Here is a 20,618-nt window from a genome sequence, read left to right as displayed (position 1 = left end):
AACCAAACAAACAAACATTTGTGGGGCAGAGCTAAAATGAGATACACGTCTGCATTTCTCTGATGTCCATGGCCATCAGATTGTGACTGCCTCACACATCTGGTTTTGATTTTGCAAGCTTGTTCCAGCTAGGCCTTGTATTTTAACCAGTTTCCAGTCCTTTGCTGAGTCCTTACTGCACCTTGGCTGTTTCTACATCCTCCCTCATCCTTTGTTGCTGGATCACAGCTGTTCTTTCTATTGTTTGTTCATATGTTTTGTTTTCCTTCCTCATTCTTCTTGACCTACATCCTAGAAGTAAATGAAATTAACCTGTCTCACAAAACTCAGGCCACACCATACCCCAGAAGCAAAGTAAAAGAAAAACACCATTCTACAACTTTTCTCCAACAGTGATGTTTCCAAATTTGAGTCCTTGAGAAAGTGGTGTGCATTCTTTGTCTGCATGGCTGTCTTCTCCATTGGTCTTGTCTGCTCTTTTCTAAGAATATGTGGGCTGAGTGTGTGCTGGATTTCAAACTAAGAGTCTTTCAGAGCTTCAAAGCAGCAGTAGCATATTGCTTTTCTGATATGCTGCATACAAATGAAATGCAAGACCTTTGGCTAAAGTGGGAGGAAAACATCCGAAGCCCTTAAGGACTTTAAATACACCTCAAAAAAGATCATAGATTTTCCTTTTACCAAGGTTTTAGGGAAATCAGTCTGTTGTGTAACAGTTTCTTCCATGATAAAGCCTTCCATCTTGGTGGGCATCTCCTTAAGACAAAGTATGTCCTAAAGGGAAGCAAAACATCCAATCATATAGGATATGTAAATAACTCAAAGGCTTCAGAAAGTCCTAAAAAATAATCAGTACACTAGCCTGGTCCATCCTCAAGCATACATGAGCTACTGCTGAGAGACTTTGCCAGCAAGCTTAGGTTCTAGGAAGAGGCTTATCCTGCCACCTGAAAGCCTCAGAGATCTGCCTAGCTTCTTGAAAAAGGCTCGTTGGACCAATTGAGCTGCCTGGAAAAAACAAAACAAAACAAAACAAAAACCAGACAATCTGGTTTGTTACCTGCAAGTTGTGCAAGTTCCAGCTTTCAATAGACTTATCCAAGCTGGGGTGAGCTTTGGTGATGTAGCTGTCTTTAGTCATTTCTGCTCCTGTGATCAACCCCTCACTCATTCTTCTATTGTGAGGCCTAAAGTTCTGGTTTAAGTTTAAATTGCTATTCTTAAGATACAATTTGCTAAACGCATGAAACTCAAGAAGAATGAAGACCAAAGTGTGGACACTGTGCACCTTCTCAGAATTGGGAACAAAACACCCAGGGAAGGAGTTACAGAGACAAAGTTCGTAGCAGTGATGAAAGGATGGACCATTTAGAGACTGCCGTACCCAGGGATCCATCCCATAATCAACTTCTAAACGCTGACACCATTGCATACACTAGCAAGATTTTGCTGAAAGGACCCAAATATAGCTGTCTCTTGTGAGACGATGCTGGGGCCTAGCAAACACAGGAGTGGATGTTCACAGTCAGCTATTGGATGTATCACAGGGCTCCCAATGGAGAAGCTAGAGAAAGTACCCAAGGAGCTAAAGGGATCTGTAACCCTATAGTTGGAACAACATGATGAACTAACCAGTACCCCGGAGCTCTTGTCTCTAGCTGCATATGTATCGAAAGATGGCCTAGTTGGCCATCAATGGAAAGAGAGGCCCATTGGACTTGCAAACTTTATATGCCCCAATATAGGGGAATGCCAGGGCCAAAAGAATGGGAATGGGTGGGTAGGGAAGTGGGGGGCGCTATGGGGGACTTTTGGGATAGCATTGGAAATGTAATTGAGGAAAATATGTAATAAAAATATTAAAAAAAAAAAAAGAAAATAATTATATAAATAATAGTTTGAGGTCTAGGATCTCAGAATGAAATAAATAATATCTAAAGTCAAAAAAAAAAAAAAGAGATCTATAGAAGAAAAATATCTCTAACCTATAAACCCCACTTTCTCGAGGATAAATAACTTCCTAGAATGCTGGGAACTGTTCATGTAAGATATCAGGCCATGTATTTTCACTTCTATAAACAAGGTTGGTTGCCCCAAATGCACAAGTTATGCCTGGTCAACATAGGTGGAGGATACATAGCCAGGATGCACATCAGGGTGTATACTTGCCACCAATTGGACAGAGGTGGGACGTATATAGCTTTGTGGGCTTTACCTTTATAAACACCTGACTACTGTAATTCACAGCCATTCTCTGGCCAGTGTCCATCATCCTGGCCAATACTTAATAATGCTTCCTTCATATTGGTCTCAAAAAGTGTGGGAGTCATCTTATTCTCACCCAGTGGAATCAATACTATAGAATAATTTTTTCTTGTTGAGCAAGTTTGACTTCCATGGGTTTCTCACTTTGCTCTGTTTTAAGTTCCTTATCAAGTTCCTTAGGATAGTAATTTAAGACAGAAAAGGAGAGTGATAAATCCAAAAGAATCTTAAAGACAAAAGGGGGTTTTCTCTTAATTCTGGTATCAAATCACCATGTGCTTATCAGCTAAGAAGTCACTTTCTTATCTAAAGCTGCTGTCTTCAATCAGAGGATCATAAAGTGTCCCCAGAGTTTTCACAGGCTTGTGTCTGAAGAGTGTCCAGTTCATGGGCACTGAAGAGCCTGGAGTAATTCCAGGCATTGCTCTGGCAACACCAACTTATTGCCTGTCTCAAGCTCTACACCCTTTTCAGTTGCAGTAAAATCACTCAGCCTGCATGAACCCCATGAAGATTGAAGTGAGACCACTGCTGTGGAAGAGCCTTGGGCCTGTATCACCTTCCACCACACTGTGGGCTTGGGAACCAACCCTTAATTTTTGAATTTATGATTTCCTCCTTTGTTGTCCTCTGAATATCTGCCCTTGGAAATATGCTTCAAGAGGTGGCTGCTCATGGCCTTTGAAGGTCTTTGTGTCAGCTCCTGAGTCTGACTGTGACCCTAACTAGTTTGAAGCATAAAATTGCTTTTGGTTTATTTTTTACTTCAGTGCTCCTCTCCTCATTATTTGTGTGCTCTGTGACCCTAGCAGTTATTTACTGGACAGCTCATCTGAATGGTAGGTTGTGAATAATCTCAAAGAAAGGGGGCATAGCAAAAATGATAACTATGGTAGATACGGAGTGTCCCTTGGCTAGCCGCTGTTACTAAATCAGCCCCTGACATTCAGACTTCAAGTTCTATCTTGATATGGGGTACCTGAAGAGAAAAACTCCCCAGAACCCCCAAATAAGTCATATGGAATCTTTACTAACAGCCAGAGGGACTGTCTGAAGCAGATTAGCAGAAAGCAGTCATACCCTCCATTTGATTTGAGGTTTTAAGGGAAAAAATTGATATACTGGGGAATTTTGGATAAGCAAATACTCAGGGAGAAGGAACATATTGTATATATATATGTGTGTATATATATATATATATATATATATATATATATATATATATTTCTGGTCACACTGTTTCTTTCTCAAAATATTTGATGAAGAGCTATCTAAAAAGAAAAACCAATGAAAGAAATAACTGAATAAATAATAATTTACATCTGATTTTTATTATTCTTATCAGAAATCCTCAGTTGATTTTGGCACAGTCTTTTAAGGGAGGGGGATGTCACAAATTCTGTCATTTAAAATGAGGCCAGGAATAAAATACAAGGATAAAGTCTTATTTTTTGTCTTTCATCTCCTAAAATTGCAGAAGGAAATCCCTGGAGAATGTCTACCGTTACGAGTCTGCAGTGGACTACTGAACTATACTTATGGCATGAAGTCAATTCCTAAGAATACTTGGGTAAACTGGTCTCCGGACCAGCCTCTAATTCCTAAGGTAAACTGCCCTCTGGACAAACCCTAAATTCCCATACAATGTGACCTTGAGCTAAAGGTTAACGGCCTACCCATTTAACTGGAATTGCTCTGCTTCTGTAAACAATACGTCCTTTCTGTATAAATTGAAATTTTTTCTCTTAAAACCTTGAATCAAATGGAGGGTAGGACTGCTTTCTGCTAATCTGCTCCGGACAGTCCCCCTGGCTGTTAGTAAAGACTCCATGTGACTTATTTGGGAGTTCTGGGGAGTTTTTCTCTCCAGATACCAGACAGAAGTTGACATCTGAAAGGATTTTGGATGCAGTGTTGAAGTGAATGTCTCTGACTTCTTTATGGGGTATCAGGAATGAAGACAGGGACAGAGAAAGGAGAGAGACCTTCAACAGTGACTCTTCTTATAAAGTTTCCTTCTCAAAGTGTAGCAAACTCCATAGTGTAGAGAATTTCCCCACAAAGTTCCCTCTGTGGCAATGCTTGAAGTGCACATGTGGTCTTCTAAATAGCAAATCATGTGGGGGCTTGGTGGGGCTGTGGAAAAAGAGAAGACACAGACATGAATTTCCTCTACCCCACAACATAACCTGATAACTTCGTGCAGGAAGTGTGTGTGTGTGTGTGTCTGTGTGTCTGTGTGTGTCTCTGTGTGTCTCTGTGTGTGTATGTGCACACATGTGCAGAGTCTCTAATAATGGTCAAGTGCTATAGAACCGTAAGTGTGGTGCTATTGTTTGCCGATGACTGACTATCTTATATAGGGGCTTATTATTCAGGGACAAGAACTCTGATTCTTTAGCAAATTAACTTTAATCATGCTTTAATGAGTGAGTCTGTATCTTCTAAAATGTACCATAATTGAAGAAATATCTGAATGTCACCTAAACTTGATTATGTGGAATAACTTATGGCATTTTATTTTCAAAAAAAAATCAATTTTGCTCAATGTATGTAAAACCCTCTTCAAGTTCTTCCTAAGACATTAGCGTCATCACAGAGCTTGTAATATTGTAAGGTTGCCTGGTTGGAAGGGAGTAAATAATAGAATCTCTGACCTTCATTTTAACAAGTCTATTTGTAAAAAGAAAAATTAATCAGCAAAGACATAAGGAGAGCAGATGCTGAACTGCCCGATCAGGAGACTTTTAGAGCTCTGCCGGAGGTGGCTCACACACTATGGCTTAGAGCCTCTTGCACTGTTATCCAAGGTTAGCTGAGGTTTCAGGACATGCCCCGAGAAAACACCTTTTAATGATTGCAGGGGGAGCTGAGAAACACGCTTGAGGATTAGCATTTAACTTCATCACAGAGCCTGGTGCAGGAAGACCAGGAGCAGGACTTTGGCTTATATCTCCAGGGATGTGATCATATTATTATGTTTTAGAGTGAAAGACCTGACAGGCTGTAGAGAGTGGGAAGGGACTCATGAGTCAAGTTCCATCCATACCTACACTGCACAGGGTGGGAGAAGCCAAGAAGGAGCTGCCTTGTCCAACATATCCAAACGAATTAACTCCTGGCAGAAGCAGCAAAGCCGAAGTAGTTTTCCAGAGTAGTCATATATTTATATCTCTGTAAGATGTCAGTTCACTTTTAAATGTGTGTGTGTGTGTGTGTGTGTGTGTGTGTGTGTGTGTGTGTGTGATGTGCATGAAACTCGTTCAAGTATATATGTTTGTGATAGGTACATGCCGGTACCTGTCTATATGTGCATGTTGAGGCCAGAGCAGTCAATTGCTTTCCAGATCATTTATTTGGGATAGTGTCTCTCACTTAGCCTGAGATTGATGAGTCCACTAGTCTAGCTAGCTACTGTGCTACCTCTGCTTCATAAGGCCCTGGGTTAGAGTTGAACTGATCTGAGCACTGGACTTTATACAGGGTATTGAAAATTGGTTCTCACATTTGCATAACAAATGTTTTTCTCCCCAGCCACCAAATTTTGTTTTGTTTTGTTCTTATTCAAATATCAGTTGCTAGCATGTAGGCACAGTGCTGAGACCCAAGAAGTATCTTTTCTCCCAGGAGATTCTGGGGAAGATAATTGTAAGTTTCTCTCTAAATAGGTTTCCATTTAGGTGAAATGCACTTGGCAGGGTTATGGCCCAGAAGCAATCAGAAAGTGTAGAAGGAGCCGTTGGGGATGTATGGGAGAAGAAGTCACAGGCTGGTGCAAAATAGGTGGTCCAGAGATCAGAATGTTAGACTCTCTTTTCTAGAGGAGCCAAGAAAAGTAGCAAAGTCAGAATTTAAAGTATCATGGGTGAGTGAGTCCTATTCTGGTGAATGTAATGAGTTCTACCAAGTTTTTGTTTGTTTTTTGAATGGATTCTTTTAAATCATTACATCAAGTAAAATATTAATTTTAATGTGATAGATTTGGTACTTCAGCTTTGACAGTTTAATTTTGTTCCTAAGATATTGCTGAATGGTTTAAAATTTTGCTAAATAATTCCAATACAAATTTCTTTACTCAAAAGGAAAACAAACCTATTTTCTTTCTTCCCTTAGATTTTCGTGTGTGTGTGTGTGTGTGTGTGTGTGTGTGTGTGTAGGCTACTCTATCTCATTTTTTTACTCTATTATTCATATTAAATTATACTGAAGGTTAATCTTTGTAAGAAATCATACTTTTAAAAAACATGATTAAAATTTATGCTTCCTTAAAAACAATTTCTTCTAGATTTCCATCAGACAAGAGTGTTCACTGATAAGATGTTGATATTTCTAGGGGTGGAGAAGGTCTTCTCAGGGCTTGAAAAGGAGGCATTCTGCAGTTTGTTGAGATGGGGTACCCAGTATCACGTCACAAAGCAAAAGAAGAGAATGAACATCAAACGGATGGAGCAAAGATGATAGGCCAAGTGCACCAGGATTTCCTCATTTGTGATTCAGATCTTGTTGAACAATGTCAGAAAGAATGAAGATGATTATCAAAGTAGTCTAGGATGAGAGATGCAGGTACAGGGCCCTAGAACTCATGGCCTCTAAGCAACTAAAGCTTTGCTGTCCTTTGCTCTCTTTGATTCTCTGTAATCTCACCATAAGAAGGCTAGGGGCCATTCAGGAAATTGTTAGAAAAGTTACTAAACTTGATGCCCTGTTGTCAGGATGGATTCTTGCCTTAGCCTTTGGTACAGAATAGAGACTATCCTTGGTAATGGGGGTTTAGGTATAGATTCAAGCATAATTCTGGAAGAATTGTTTTTATATTCTATCTGCTTTAACTAATTTCTACTGCTGTGACAAAACACTGAGCAAAGCCAATTTAGGGAGAGGCATATTTGGCTTACTCTTCCACATCACCATCCATCAGTGAGAGAGATACCAGGGCAGGGACTTTCACCACTCCTCAGGGAGTAACTAAAACAGAGACTATGGAAGAAGACTGCTTGTTGGTTTGCTTTCTCTGGCTTGCTTGAAACTTTTCTAGTATTGTCTAGATCTACCTGCTTAGTGATGATGCCACCCACATTGTCTGGGCTCTTTCACATTAGTCAGAGAAAGTGCCCAACAGACCCCTCCGATGGAGAAAATTTCTAGACCTGAAGTACACTTTATCAAGAGACTCCAGTTGACAAAAACTAACATTTGTACATTTGTATAATTGATCTCTTCTCCCTATTTCCAACATCACGAATCAAATAAAGTTTCTGGGCAGTGGTAGAGCACATCTTTAAGCCCAGCACTTGGGAGTCAGAGGCATGGGGATCTCTGTGAGTTTGAGGCCAGCCTGGTGTATAGAGAGAGTTCCAGAAGAGCCAGGGGTACCCAGAGAAACTTTGTCTGGAAAAAGAAAATCAAAGTTACAGAGTGTAGAGACAATATCTTGTGTATTGTATGGCTGCATCACCTGTCGATTAAAAAGACCCATGGCTTAGGCAGGAAATAGAAGGTGAGACATCTGGAAAAAGAAAGAATTGCTTGATAGAGTCAGGTGCAGGAGGATGTAATGAGACAGATGCAGTGTACCTGGAAGGATGTAGGTAAAAATAATTGGGCTATCTAAGTTATGACCTAGTCAGAGAAGAGCCTAGTTGTATGGTCAAGGCATTTGTAAATATATTTTGAGTCAGATTTATTTCTGGGAGCATGGGCTAGGAGAAAGAACCAAGCATAACTTCTACAACGGAGTACATTGGTCTTAGCTCCTTAATTAATATTTATTGGATCTGATGAAAGATTAGAATTTAACACCACTAGGGAATTTGATGTAAATTTCCCACAAGTCAAGTAGTGTGACTATTCCTACATGTTCTGTGTTTGGATCTCTGTCTAGATATCCCAAACATGTGAAAACCACTAAGCTATTTTTCTGGAAGTGGGTTCAAAACATCACCCCTTTGAAGTCAACTTCTCCATCCTTTTCCCACTGGGCTGAGGCCAGAGAGATAAGCAATTCAGTTTTGCTCTAGACAGACAGATCAGGGCCAGCATCAGTCAGGAGCCCTGCCAGAAGTGGGCAGGCCAGTGCCTGAGGGATGATTCTTACAAGGTTAGGAAAACATGGTTGGTCACACGTAGTCTACATCAGCAGCTGAAATGCAGGAGTCCAGTGACAGAGATGTCACTATCGAGGTTCTGTGTCTTTCCTCCTTTTCTCTTCCTCTATATCATCTTCCCTTCTCTTTCCCTATTTAAAGTCCCTGAGCCATATTTCCCAATCCCCTTTTATAGTATCTATGATCCATCTCCCTCTCTAGAGCTGCTTCCCCCTGCCCTTTTATACTTTCCTAATTTTCACAAGTTCTCCAGGTTATACAGTCATGTTTAAGGATTTGTACCAGTTTGATTTTATCATGTTTTATGACAGAAGTATGTGGTTCTTACAGTAGGTTCTTACAGTCAAGTTCTGAAGGATAACCATGGAGGCCCCCAAACATTATAGATCATTGTTGCTGCTCTTGGTAATTCCCCTTCCAAACTAAACCAGAAACCCTGAGGGAATGGAGAAGCTGCTCACAGGCTTGTTCAGTTTGCTTTCTTATACAACCCAGGACCACCAACTCTGGGATGGCATCACCTACAGTGGGCTCAGCTCCCTTACATCAATCATGAATTAATAAAATATCCTACAGACATGTGTCCACAGGCCAATCTAATGGAAGCAATGTCACCATTTAAGTTTTCTTCCCTGTAGCTTTGTAGCTTGTGACAAATTGACCTCCCCCTCCCCCCCAAAAAAGAGTAAAGACTCAAGGGACTCTTGAAAGTTAAGAGAAAGACAGTATTTGTGAAAAGACCACGCAGTCTGGTATAATAGTCAGACTGCAATTCCATGGGACTCATGCTTTCAGCCACTTATATTACCTTAGGAATAATTAGCATTATTTATTTATCCTCCTCCCGTTTTGTCCCCATTTTGTTGTTTAACAAAATATGAGTCTCCCAAGGAAAGGAGTTAGAAGGTCTCCATGACATAAGCAGAGGTGGAATGTGCTTGTGTTTTGTTTAGTTTGGAATTTTAAAGCTCCATCAAGAATGAAGGTAAGCACAGGGACAGTGCTACTAAGAAAATTGGAAAGAAAATGAGAGTCTTGGAATGTGGCAGCCCCGTTTGATTTTAAATGTAGGTTAAATATTAATTTTTCTAAAAACTTCCCTTCCTCCTCTAGAAAGACCTTTTTCTCTCACTCTCTGATGTTGACAGACTGTTGACTAGCCTTTCCTACTAACTTGGTTGGAAGAAGAAATAAAACTTCAGATGATCCTATTTGTATAAGAAAAATAAATCTTCCAAACAACTCCCTTGTCGCCAGCATCAACAGCAGCTGAACACGGGCTGAGTTGTTGCACAGTGAAAATTATTCCTTTCATTTCAAAGGAATCAGATGTTTGGGGCAAGCAAAAGCCTGGCTGGTTAAACACGATCAAAATAAACTAGTATCACATTTGCTTGTGGAAAGCGTTGATTAAATCTCCTGCTGAAGTCTGAGTAGACTTTCTGTTCCTTCAGAATGTTTTATAAGGAGGGAAGTGAGCTCGAGAATCTTAGCTGATTTGGAGAATCTAAGAAGCATTTGAAGATCTTCTCTTTCCAGAATTCCTTTCTTCTGATGGAACCCTGTAGCAAGTGCGCCTTAGCTGTTGATGACTTATAAACAGAAGTTAAAGGAAATCCGAGCTTCTGTCAAGATCCAGTCCAAATATAATAAAAAGGGAGATGATTGGATGCCTCTTCAAGGTTCTGGATGAGCTCTCTTGTGTTCTTTGAATTTGTAAGGAACGGGGATGAAAAGTGGAGTTTCCAGCTCTCACATTTTACCTATCTTGGCATAAATGTCAATAGTTTCCAGTAGCTCTTTTCTCAAACCTTAGTCTCTCTTTCTCCTTCCCTCCTTCTCTCTCTCTGCTTCCCTCCCTCTCTCTTCCTCTCTCTCCTTCCCTCAATCCCTCCCTACCCCACCCTCCCTCTCTTCCTTCCTTCCTTCCTTCCTTCCTTCCTTCCTTCCTTCCTTTTCTTTGCCCTTTCTCCCCTTAATTCATTTATTTCTTTCACCTTCAAAAAGAAGCAGTTAATAAAAACACTATAACCCAGTGTTCTGTGACACTTGGTAAACTTTCTACTCTTTGGTATGAGCAATCAGTTTCTTCCTTCCATGTCTGCCCATGCTGTGTGACCTATGGGTCTTGCCTTCCTCATTTGTATATGGGAATTGGACAAAGCTTGCCATGTCAAATTAAATACTTTTCAAGGGTTTCTAAAGTTCATCTCGATTTTTTTAAGGCTTGTTAACCATTTCTTGTGAGAGACTTGACCTCTATCTTACAAGACATTCAGTGCCAACTTTGCTTCTACCCACTAGACACCAATTGTATGATTCCTACCCCACCCCCTTGGGATGACAATGAAAACTATCTCCATTGTCATCTGTGCCTGGGTGGGCACATACTCCCTGGCTGAGAACCCCTTGCTGGCTTTCATACTTTACTTGATACCCCCTAGATCTGAGTGGGCCTGGCTTGATTCCATTTAAATGTTAGGGTCTTTGCAGTTTTTGTTATTCATTTAGTTTTGGATAATAAGATAATATTCAAGAAAAGCTATCTATAAGAAATTAAAAAATTAAGTGGGGAATCCTGCAGTAGGAGTTTCAGCATTGGTACAGAAATAGTCAAAAAAGCAAATTTGGGGTTCTACCATAGATCTAATAAACTAAGAACTATAAAATGGGCTCAATTTTTTTAATCAAACTTTTAAAGGCACATCTTAAGCTTGTTGCAGAAAGCAGATAGATGTACAAAGCCCTATACTCCAGAATCTCGGGCTTTGAACATGCCCATAGCACACGGAGCCCTACCTCACAGACTTACTCCTCAGTATGAGGCGTTTATAGAGACAGTGGTTTTTAACCTTGGCTTCAGAAAAGAAACAACTGGGAAGCATCGGCAAATCCCATTGGTTAGGTGGTTATCTTTGTCAGGCTTTCACTGCTATGAAGAGGCACCATGACCAAAGCAACTCTAACAAAGAAGAGCATTTAATATGGGGGCTGGCTTACAATTTCAGAGGTTCATCATTACCATTTTGAAGGAAAGAATGACAACATCCAGGAAGACGTGATGCTGGAGAAGGAGCTGAGAGTTCTATATCTTGATCAGATGGCAGCCATGAGGATGCTCTGATTTCATACTAGGCAGAAGTCAGGCATAGGAGGCCTCAAAGCCCACCTCCACAATGACACACTACCTCCATCACCTACTCTAATAAGACCATACCTTCTGATAGTGCCACTCCCCATAGGGTAAACATTGAAACATGTGAATCTAGCAGAGCCAAACCTATGTAGTGCTACACTATACCAATTAAATCAGAATCCCTCAGAGCTGGGACCAAATATAAATATTTATCATCTCATTCCAATGTTTTGAAAAATCTGAAGGGTTACTGAAGTGAATTATCGACCATATGTTGTAGAGAAGTACAACATGAGGCTTAAAAGACACGCCCCCAACTGGGAGCCACCAGGTTGTTTCTGAGCTATGGACTATAGGCTTTGAATTCTGTCTCGGGTCTTTTCTCCTAAGTTTTTTTTAGCTTTGTCCTGCTGAAGGTTTAGCATCTATTTTATCAGAGCACATTGAATTTCACTTTTTTAGTTTGTATCAGACTCCTGTGATCTGTGTTCATCTCCTGCATATCACTGTAAACTTGCAGAAGTGAGGACACTGGTGTGGTCACCTCTTCTTTCCCCCATCATCCACACACCAGGGGCAGCCACTTAGAGATATTAATTTAGTGACACATGTTCAGTGATATAGGAATGTCTATGATGTAGAGCTGAGACATGCAAAATTATCTTCACAGCTGATCTGTCTCCTAGACAGCATTTTTTACTCCGTGTGCTTCAAACCCTTCTCCAAATGGATCCATGATTTTAGACTCTACCATTTTTATCTGAACAGTTCATCACCAGGAGAAAAAAAAAAAAAAACCTCCATGTTAATTCTGGAGCACTGACCATCTAAGGCAAGCTTTGCCATAAATGGAAATAGACAATTTTGAGAATTTTGGTGTAAAAATTAATATGAACATGAATCAGGTTGTTTTTTTTTGTTTTTTGTTTTTTTGTTTTTTCAGAGTTATTTAGCCAGGGCGGTTCATGGCCAAAAGGGTGAGAAACTCAACAAGAACAAGGGAAAGGTTGTGACACTAGCCACCTTTTTTGAATAGTGACCATTTTACACAAAGGCTTTCTTCAGCAAATTCGGGTCAGTTGGACAATATATGCGGTTCTTTCCCGTTGGTTATCTTTCCAGTGGCCCAGAGACTGAGATGAGATTCCCACAGACAGTTCCAGACAAACAGAAGTCCTCCCAGGGAATTGCAGGCTGGACTCCAGAGTCTAACACACTTTCCCCCCCTTTTTCTGGGAGTGTGGAGCCAAGGGACAGAAAAGAGGGGAACACCTTGGCTAAGAAGGTATTTATGACCCAGCAGAAGGGGAGGAACAGGAAAACCTCCAGCTAGTTCCTTGGACTCTGGCAGCTGTTTCTGTCAAGTTTCCCACTTCTAGATTGATGTTCATTGCTTAAGTCCTGGGGTACTGGGTTTGTTAAACTGACTCTTTGTTCAACTCTCACAATAGGGATTTATGTCTGAATATCACTGGACATGTTGGGCATTTGGCTGCTTTGGATGAGGTAAGTAACAGAGGCCCAGTGCACATCTGGAAAACTGCCAGAGGCAGAACTTAATGTACAGCTCCACTTTCCTCCAGCGGTCTGAACAGGAAACTCGGGTTATTTATCGTTCTTGCCCAGTCTTCACATTCAACACAGGAACACATCCACACTTAGGCATAGGAGAAAGCAAGAGGGAGGAGACCGTGCCCTACAGGAGGGCGGGAAGCTTCTATTTTTGTGGGGCAGAGCTAGGTTCATCCTCTGCTTATTCTTAGCTGTATAAACTTAGGCAAACCCCTTTCTCCTCAAACCTACTCAACTGGCCAGGGGCCCTCCTCCCCTTCTCTAGCGCTTTTCGGGCAGCCTGAAATGCCCCTTCATGTTGCATTTAAGAGTAAAGGACTGCGAAGAGCAAGTCCACATAGATTCCAGAAAACGACTGTGGGCCTCACTTCCCCAAGTGCTGAAGATAAAGCAACACGATCGTCTTCTGCCATCCACAAGGGACCCCGCACGCAAAACTCGTCCCCCGGGGTCGGCCTCTCGCGACTGCGCTAGCTCTCAGGCAGCTGGAGCGCGGCTCGCGGAGGCTCGGGGGCAGGAGGAGCGTGTGAGCTGGAGGCGTCCCTTTAAGAGCGGCCAGCCGGGCGAGCCTCCGCCTCCAGGACCGTAGCGCTGCCGGCCGTCACCTGGGGCTGTCGCGCAGCGGGATCACGGCAGGATCGGCGCGCTAGCCCTCGGAGTTGGAGCGGGGCTCGAACGTGAGTTGCGGCGGGGCAGGCAAGAAGCGCGACGATCTCCCTCCACGGGTCCGGCGGAGGATGCGGGAGAGCACGTGGGTGTCGCTGCTGTTGCTGCTACTGCTGCCCACACCGCAGCGGGGCGGCCCCCAGGACGGTCGCCGGTCCCCGGAGCCGGAGCCCGAGCGCGGCCCGCTGCAGCCCTTCGACCTGCTCTACGCCAGCGGCGTGGCTGCCTACTACAGCGGCGACTACGAGCGAGCGGTGCGGGACCTGGAAGCCGCCCTGAGCAGTCACCGGCGCCTACGGGACATCCGCACGCGCTGCGCCCGCCACTGCGCGGCGCGCCGCCCGCTCGCGCCCCCCGGCGCCGGCCCCGGAGCCGAGCTGCCCTTCTTCCGCGCGGTGCTGGAGCGGGCGCGCTGCTCCCGCAGCTGCCAGAGCCAGCGCCTGGGCGGCCCCGCGTCCCGCCACCGCGTCAGCGAGGACGTGCGCAGCGACTTCCAGCGCAGAGTTCCCTACAACTACCTGCAGAGGGCCTACATCAAGGTACTGAACGCGGCTGCGCCCATCGCGGGGGACCCTAGGGTTGGCTTTGTGGGGTAGGGGGCGGGGTGGGAGGGAGCATTGCTCTACACTCCATCCAGCCGTTCGCGGTGGCTCTGCTTTGCGTGAAAGTAGACACCCATAGACTAGATGAAAGTGGGCAGATCAGCTTTGCTCTCTGTCTCAGGGTCGTCTTCACTCGCAAAAGTGGGCTGTGCCAAGAAGAGCATATCAAAAGTGTCTTTCAACACTTCGGGTGGTTGTGGTCTACCTAGACGCTAGAGTAAATTCTTTGACATAGTCCACTCCTGATCTCCTTTTAGCTCTCCCTCTTACTCTGCAGTCTGATCTTCTAAGTTTAAGAAACGGCCTTAAAAGTTATTTCTCTTCAACTAAAGAAGAGCAACGAGATAAAAAGTCGTGGAGGAATGAAAATTGAGGCTGTATGAGGCAATCTACTGAAAGTGCAGATTTCTTTGGTACTGGTTTGGGTTCCTGGGGTTCCCACCATTTCGGACCACTTCACCTCAGATGCGCAGTGCTCTCTGCTTTTACTTGCGTCTATGTAACTTCCCCAAAGTTACAGTCAGGAGGTATACAATCAAAACTGGCATATCCCAGAGCCCCAGTCAAAAAAACCTAACTAGGTGCATAGCAAAAATGTAGAATGAATTACCCAGCCCCTCACTTCCACAAACTCATGTTTCTCAGGGTCACAATTCTTATGCCTGACTATTTGAGTCAATATATCCAGGTCTTTCCCACAGCAGTGGGGAGTTAATAAAGTCACAACAGAGACCAGATCTCAAGAGCTCCAGCGTGCAGTGTGCATGGTGCTGAAGTTCAGGAGTTGACTAGTTTGGGTCAAGGACTAACAGAGAACCCAGAATTCTCTCCAAGACATGTGTGTTGTCTCTTCTCCTGTGCTTTCCAATGGATTTGCTAAAGACATGTATCACTTATAAATCTGCCTTTTAGAAAGAAAAGGGCACAGTTTTTCCTGTTCTTCCAGAAATTAGTCAGTTCTGGGAGAGGGACTAAGCTGGCTCCTAGAGCAGAATGTGAGTGATCTTGTCCTGTGGTCCCTATGTATGCTCCTTTTGAGAGTCTGGGCTGCAAGGGGGAGATGTGGCCATTTTGCTGATGGGTCTGTAGCTCATGGCAAATAGATTTTCTCTTCTCAGGAAGAACAGGAGAAGAGAGGGATGCATACTCGTTCTGTGAAAATAAACAACCATGCAGTCAGCATGTGGGTTTCTGTGATTCTGTAGGCATATATTTTTATGTAATATTAACATTTATTTCTCATCCCCTTGCCCCTGGTCCCCAATGAAAGGTCAAAGAAGATGAACCCATAAGACTAAGAGGCCTTTTCTAATGACTTTGATTCACATAATTGACAAATTCTGAAAAAGGAAATGTTTTTATCCCTATAGGAATTTGCTCATTACCACCTACAGGATGCATTAGAATTCTTTTCTCCTCTGTGCTTCATGGAAACTCTAAAGGTAGACTTGCCTTCTTCTCAGGGAGACACACACACACTGACATACACACACACACACACTGACACACACACCAGTACCGCCATTTTTGGACTGTAGAATATTCACTAGCAGGGTGACCAGCTCAGCTCTTGTATATATGTATATGGTCATAGCGCCATGTATAAGTGAATTTATATAGTCCGAAAGCCACATGAAACTGAATTGCTCTTGAGATCTGGGACCCAGTTTGCACTTAGGAGTCTACCGTAGCCTACATATAACTCAGTGGAAACAGGAGGCTTTGCAGAGTTAAGGAAGAACAGCCATTCTCAACTAGAGGATAAACACACTGCGCTCGCTTTCAGGAGTGATATCCTTCCACACCCGGGATAATGAGCTCCTGGAGGCAACTCATCCCTGATGCTCACGAATTGGAGAGTAAGAAGAGATGAGAACTGTAAACTCTGACACTTTGCACTTAACTTTCTTTTTTGAGGGATGAAGATCTGGATGTCCAGAAGAAAGGGACTTGCTCCTTGTTACCTGAGTGGTGTTAGTTCGGCATGTTGATGGAGTGAGCCAAGGGCTTATCCAGAGTCAGTCTGGGTTCTCTGGCTAATGGACTCCAGCCTGTGCAATGGCCAGAGGCCATGATTGGCTCTGGGCTCTGTAGAATGCTAGACTAGTGGGGATTACACTGAAGCCAGGTTTGGACAGCTCCAGGGGTGAGCAAGTCCTTGTTCCCTGAAGTCACAGGTATTCATTCCTCTCTAGTACTGTTGTATCCAATCTGCACATAAGCCTGGCATGTGGGAGAACTGAACAGTTATGTGGTGGTAGGCCTACAGAGGCATATTTTACCTTGGTATGCAAAGGCAGGGTAAGAATCATCCAACTTAAAAAAAGTTCTCTCTCTCTCTCTCTCTCTCTCTCTCTCTCTCTCTCTCTCTCTCTCTCTCTCTCTCTTTTCGTAAGATACAATTCATCAGCCATAGCTTAAACCCTAAGATATGGCTATTAATGTGGCGTTCCTTGGAGAGTGCATAGTGGTTGTTGCTCTTTGATACTGCATGGAGCCTATATGGTGTGACCCAACATCTACAGCTTCTGTCCCTTCCCCTTTCCAGGTCTATCTCTCCACATCTAACACTTTGGATCTTGGCCTTGCTATTCTTCCTGGGGAGCTTGAAGGCCCTGGAATAGAAAAAGATCAGAGATTCAAGTTTGTTGTATCATACGCCAACTTTCTATTTTCCTGTATGTAAGATGTGGAAATACTATCCGCTTAGTCTGAGGCCAGTTTAAGACAGACTAGAGCCTAACTCTTAAGAAACACTACAGTGCCGTTATTAAAGGATTCCCACTTCTTTGCATGTTGAAATCATCACTAACACAGAGACTTCTATGAGTCTTCCATAGCTCCCAGCAGCTGTTTTGAATGCTCATGGAAGAAAACTTTCCTCTTTTGTCTTTCTATCAAACTCCATTTTAAAAAGTGTATATGCCCTTGCTTCTGTGAGCTCCCTGGAATCAAGAACTGCCAATTCTTTTTGCGTTTTTTCAAAAGAAGGAGTTGTCAGGCATGGATGCTTACTGGTTAGGTAACTCTTACCTTTTGGGGCAGGAGAACGTGAGTGAACATTAGCATTTATGTCAAAAGGTCTGCGCTGGGTCATCAACAATCATACCTAATATCTTAAACAAGATGGGTAGGCATCAAAGCTCAGTATCCATCCATTTGTGACAAGGATACTAGGTCAGCTTTATGCATGAGAAATAATGAGAGACATTTCTGTGAAGGTCAATCACCACATTTGGTGGGGGTCTGTTTCCTGGATGTCAATTGGTGCGAAAAGCAAAAAGACCGATGGATTTCTTGCTATTTTGCACTTAGAAGTTCTGGCTGTTGTTGCAGGCTCTTCCTGCTCTATCCACTTAGTTGATTTGATCTCTCTCTCTCTCAAATTTAACCTTTTGTTTTTCTCACTTGAAGCTGCACTCTATCCACTGTACCTATTTTATGAGCATTTGTGGCATTTTAAACAAAAGTAAGAGAGATTAAATAATCTTATCTGTGCCCTGCCTGAATCTTCAACCTTGAAGTTTGTTCTGCTCCTATGCATTGACATGCTACATCCTGGGCCTGGTTGCCTCTTGGATAAGAGAATCCTTGTACTCCTTGTACGCATTAAGTAATGGTGCCTGACTCCTTAATTTAAAACTATTTGTTGAATAAAGATGCTGACAGCTGGGCAGAAGAGAGGTAAGTTAGGTTCCTGGGCTTGGGGTCTGGGGAGGACTACCATGAGAGAGAGAAGAAGGTAGAGAGAGAAGATAACATCGTAGGATAGAGGAGTCATGAAAACCTGGCCATGGGGGCTGGCCAATAGAACTTTAAGAGTAGCCCAGGTGGAATATGGCAACTCATATCTTGGGGTTATTGGCAGGGAAGTAGACATAATAGCATAGAGGGTACATACTTGTCCAGATATAGTGCTTTTATCTGGGAACTGAATAACCAAAGGCAGGGTAGAAACCCCCAATTGAAGTTAATTATTACAACACATCAGGAATTTTTCTTTTTCTTCTATTGTTCCTAGTTGCTCAAAAAGAAAAAGCCACAAGCTAGCACGGTTGTTCCTTTCTTTCTTTCTTTCTTTCTTTCTTTCTTTCTTACTTAAAACAAGCTTGCTCTTGCCCATTTTATTTTTGACGTGGTGCTTTGTGAAACTTGGCCTTTGTTTTTCTTCCTAGGATGAAGGGGGGGTGCGTTAACTTAGGCAGCTCTGCCCCACCCTCAGATATCTTCAAATCCCTTTATCTTGGACCATAATCTACTTGTGGTTTACAGAGAAGAAGAAAATAAGCTCTGGTTTATAGCTGCTTTCTCTTGCTGGAATGAGTGCTTTCAGAGAGAATTGAAAGCCAGACAAGGATGCTTCCTGTGGCCCTTGTTGGTTCAGAAGAAAACCTGGTCCTGACCAGATATCTCTTTTCAGGGATTTATAGAAACATGCACATTTGTCCTTCAGATATTTCAGGAGGTGTTGTTTTATCTTCTGCAATATTATTCTGAAATATTAGTTATCCTTCAGAAAATGAGTCCCCACTCCCCCTTATAAAGCCTTTCCTTTTTTTGTCCTTGAATCATCAAAACATGTCACCACCTCACCTGATGCCCTATTCCTTAGGAAGGAAACCTGTGAAATTCAGTGTGTAACCAGTTGCTTGGCCCCGCCTAGCCTTCCCAGTTGTTTCTGCTCTGCTGTGTGCATCCAAAGACTGCCCAGCTCTTCACTAGTCCATTCCTGCAGCTGCTGCGTGCCACAGGCGCTGCCAATTCAATTAGATCTGAGCAGCGACTAACTGCTTACAAGTTTTCTTCCTTCTCAGCCTGGGGCATCAGGGATTCCTTTACAGGTTTTAATCAAGGGAAGTAAGAAAGCTGCCTTCCTCTTACTTACTTATTTATTAAACAGACTCTATCTCCGCAGAGCAAATAGATTCTGTCCAATGATGTCAGTGATGAGAAGATGTCAGCTTGTCTTCTGGGTGGGATTGACACGTTGGGAACTCTGTCTTGTGAAAGGAAAAGCACTGATTTGGCAAGGCAGTGGTTCTTTGTAATGTTAACCAAATGAGAAAAGTGTGAATCTCTTAGAACCTTCTCAGGGCTGAGGGACTCTAGGCAAGCTTCTTCTAGTTGAATGACTGTGTTGGGACAGGGAAGTAGGAGAAGTCTATCGTTGTTGGATTCTAGAAATGCAATCCAGCAAAGCAGAGAAAATGTTTTGGCCTAGAGGATTCCCAAAGCCCATGAAGAATTCTATCCCCATCACTTAACAGACAATGTCAGTAGCCCTAGATTGGTTAAAAACAAGGAAGGTTGGTGTTTACAATACAGGCATCCTACCCTCTAGTCCTGTGTCTTTTTTTTCAAGTTCCACATAAAGGGCATAGCTGCTGTCTGAGGGCATCCTGCAGAATCTGTGGTGCCTATGGTGCCTATTGCCTTCAGAAGCAAAGCAGACAGAAGGCAAGCCTCCCACCGCTCCCCCACCCTTTGTGTTTTTCATTCCCATGGTGCGTACTTCATTCAGCCAACCGTCACAGTTGTCTGGTGGAAAATTTTGCATTTCTCATTAGGAACAATAATTCTTTTCTTTTTTTTTTCCATTCCACGTTCTTCCACAATTCTTTTTCTGTCTTTTAACTCATACCTCCTTTCCTGCTGCCTGACTTTCTAACTAATTTCTACCAGGCCTGTCTATCACTTGCCAAATGGACGAATTGGAGGCAGCTTTCCACGGAGTGGAGTGTGTGTATGTGTGTATATGTGTGTGTGTCCCCGTCCTTCCTACTGTGTTCAGTACTACAGACTGTTGGAGAAGAGACTGGGTTTGCTTGTACTCTGTTATGTTGATTCTTTGGGGAAGAGGAAAAAAAAATAAAAGAAATCAAAGCAGACAAGTAGGCAAGGTCAGGTTTCTGGTTCAACTAAAATTAAAAGCCTAGTACCTCTTACTTAACAAGATTTACAGTCGAGAACATCTCCTGGTAACTTCTCCTTTACTTCCAGTTTTTTTTAGCACAGACTGGAGAACACGGTCTCCAGATCTGCCTCTTTCTACAGTCTTCACGTCACATTTACAGAACATTGTGCACCAGCCAGCCTTTTTACAGAGGAGAAAATAAAGCCCACCAGAGGACCAGGTTGCTCAGATTGAATTCGATTAAATAGAAGAGCCAAGAATAGAACTGAAGGACCCAGATTCCCATAAGGCCCATGCCCGCATAGGGTCCCAGCCTTCACATCCGATACATAAGACTTAAATGGAAAATGGCACATTTA

The 20,618-nt window shown here is 42.9% G+C and overlaps 1 protein-coding gene across 2 annotated transcripts in view; it reads left to right on the top strand.

The window, feature by feature from the left end:
• The first annotated feature begins 12,991 nt into the window (after positions 1–12,991).
• The window catches only part of P3h2 (prolyl 3-hydroxylase 2), a 163,105-nt gene continuing 155,478 nt past the window's right edge, over positions 12,992–20,618 (top strand). The window contains exon 1 of one of the 2 annotated variants that reach the window (XM_085832456.1): positions 12,992–13,011. Coding sequence is in view for 1 of the 2 variants with exons in the window: in XM_021184956.3 (XP_021040615.1) it covers positions 13,815–14,282 (468 nt within the window). In the remaining variant the exon portion in view is untranslated. Of the gene's footprint in view, positions 13,012–13,046; positions 14,283–20,618 lie in introns of those variants that run through there. The other variant, XM_021184956.3, reaches the window with a different exon arrangement.

This window comes from Mus caroli, unplaced genomic scaffold (assembly GCF_978045245.1).
Source record: "Mus caroli unplaced genomic scaffold, Mus_caroli_1 scaffold_17, whole genome shotgun sequence".
NCBI classification, from domain to species: domain Eukaryota; kingdom Metazoa; phylum Chordata; class Mammalia; order Rodentia; family Muridae; genus Mus; species Mus caroli.
Note: the sequence above shows the minus strand (reverse complement) of the source record. Positions and strands in the feature narration are given on the sequence as shown.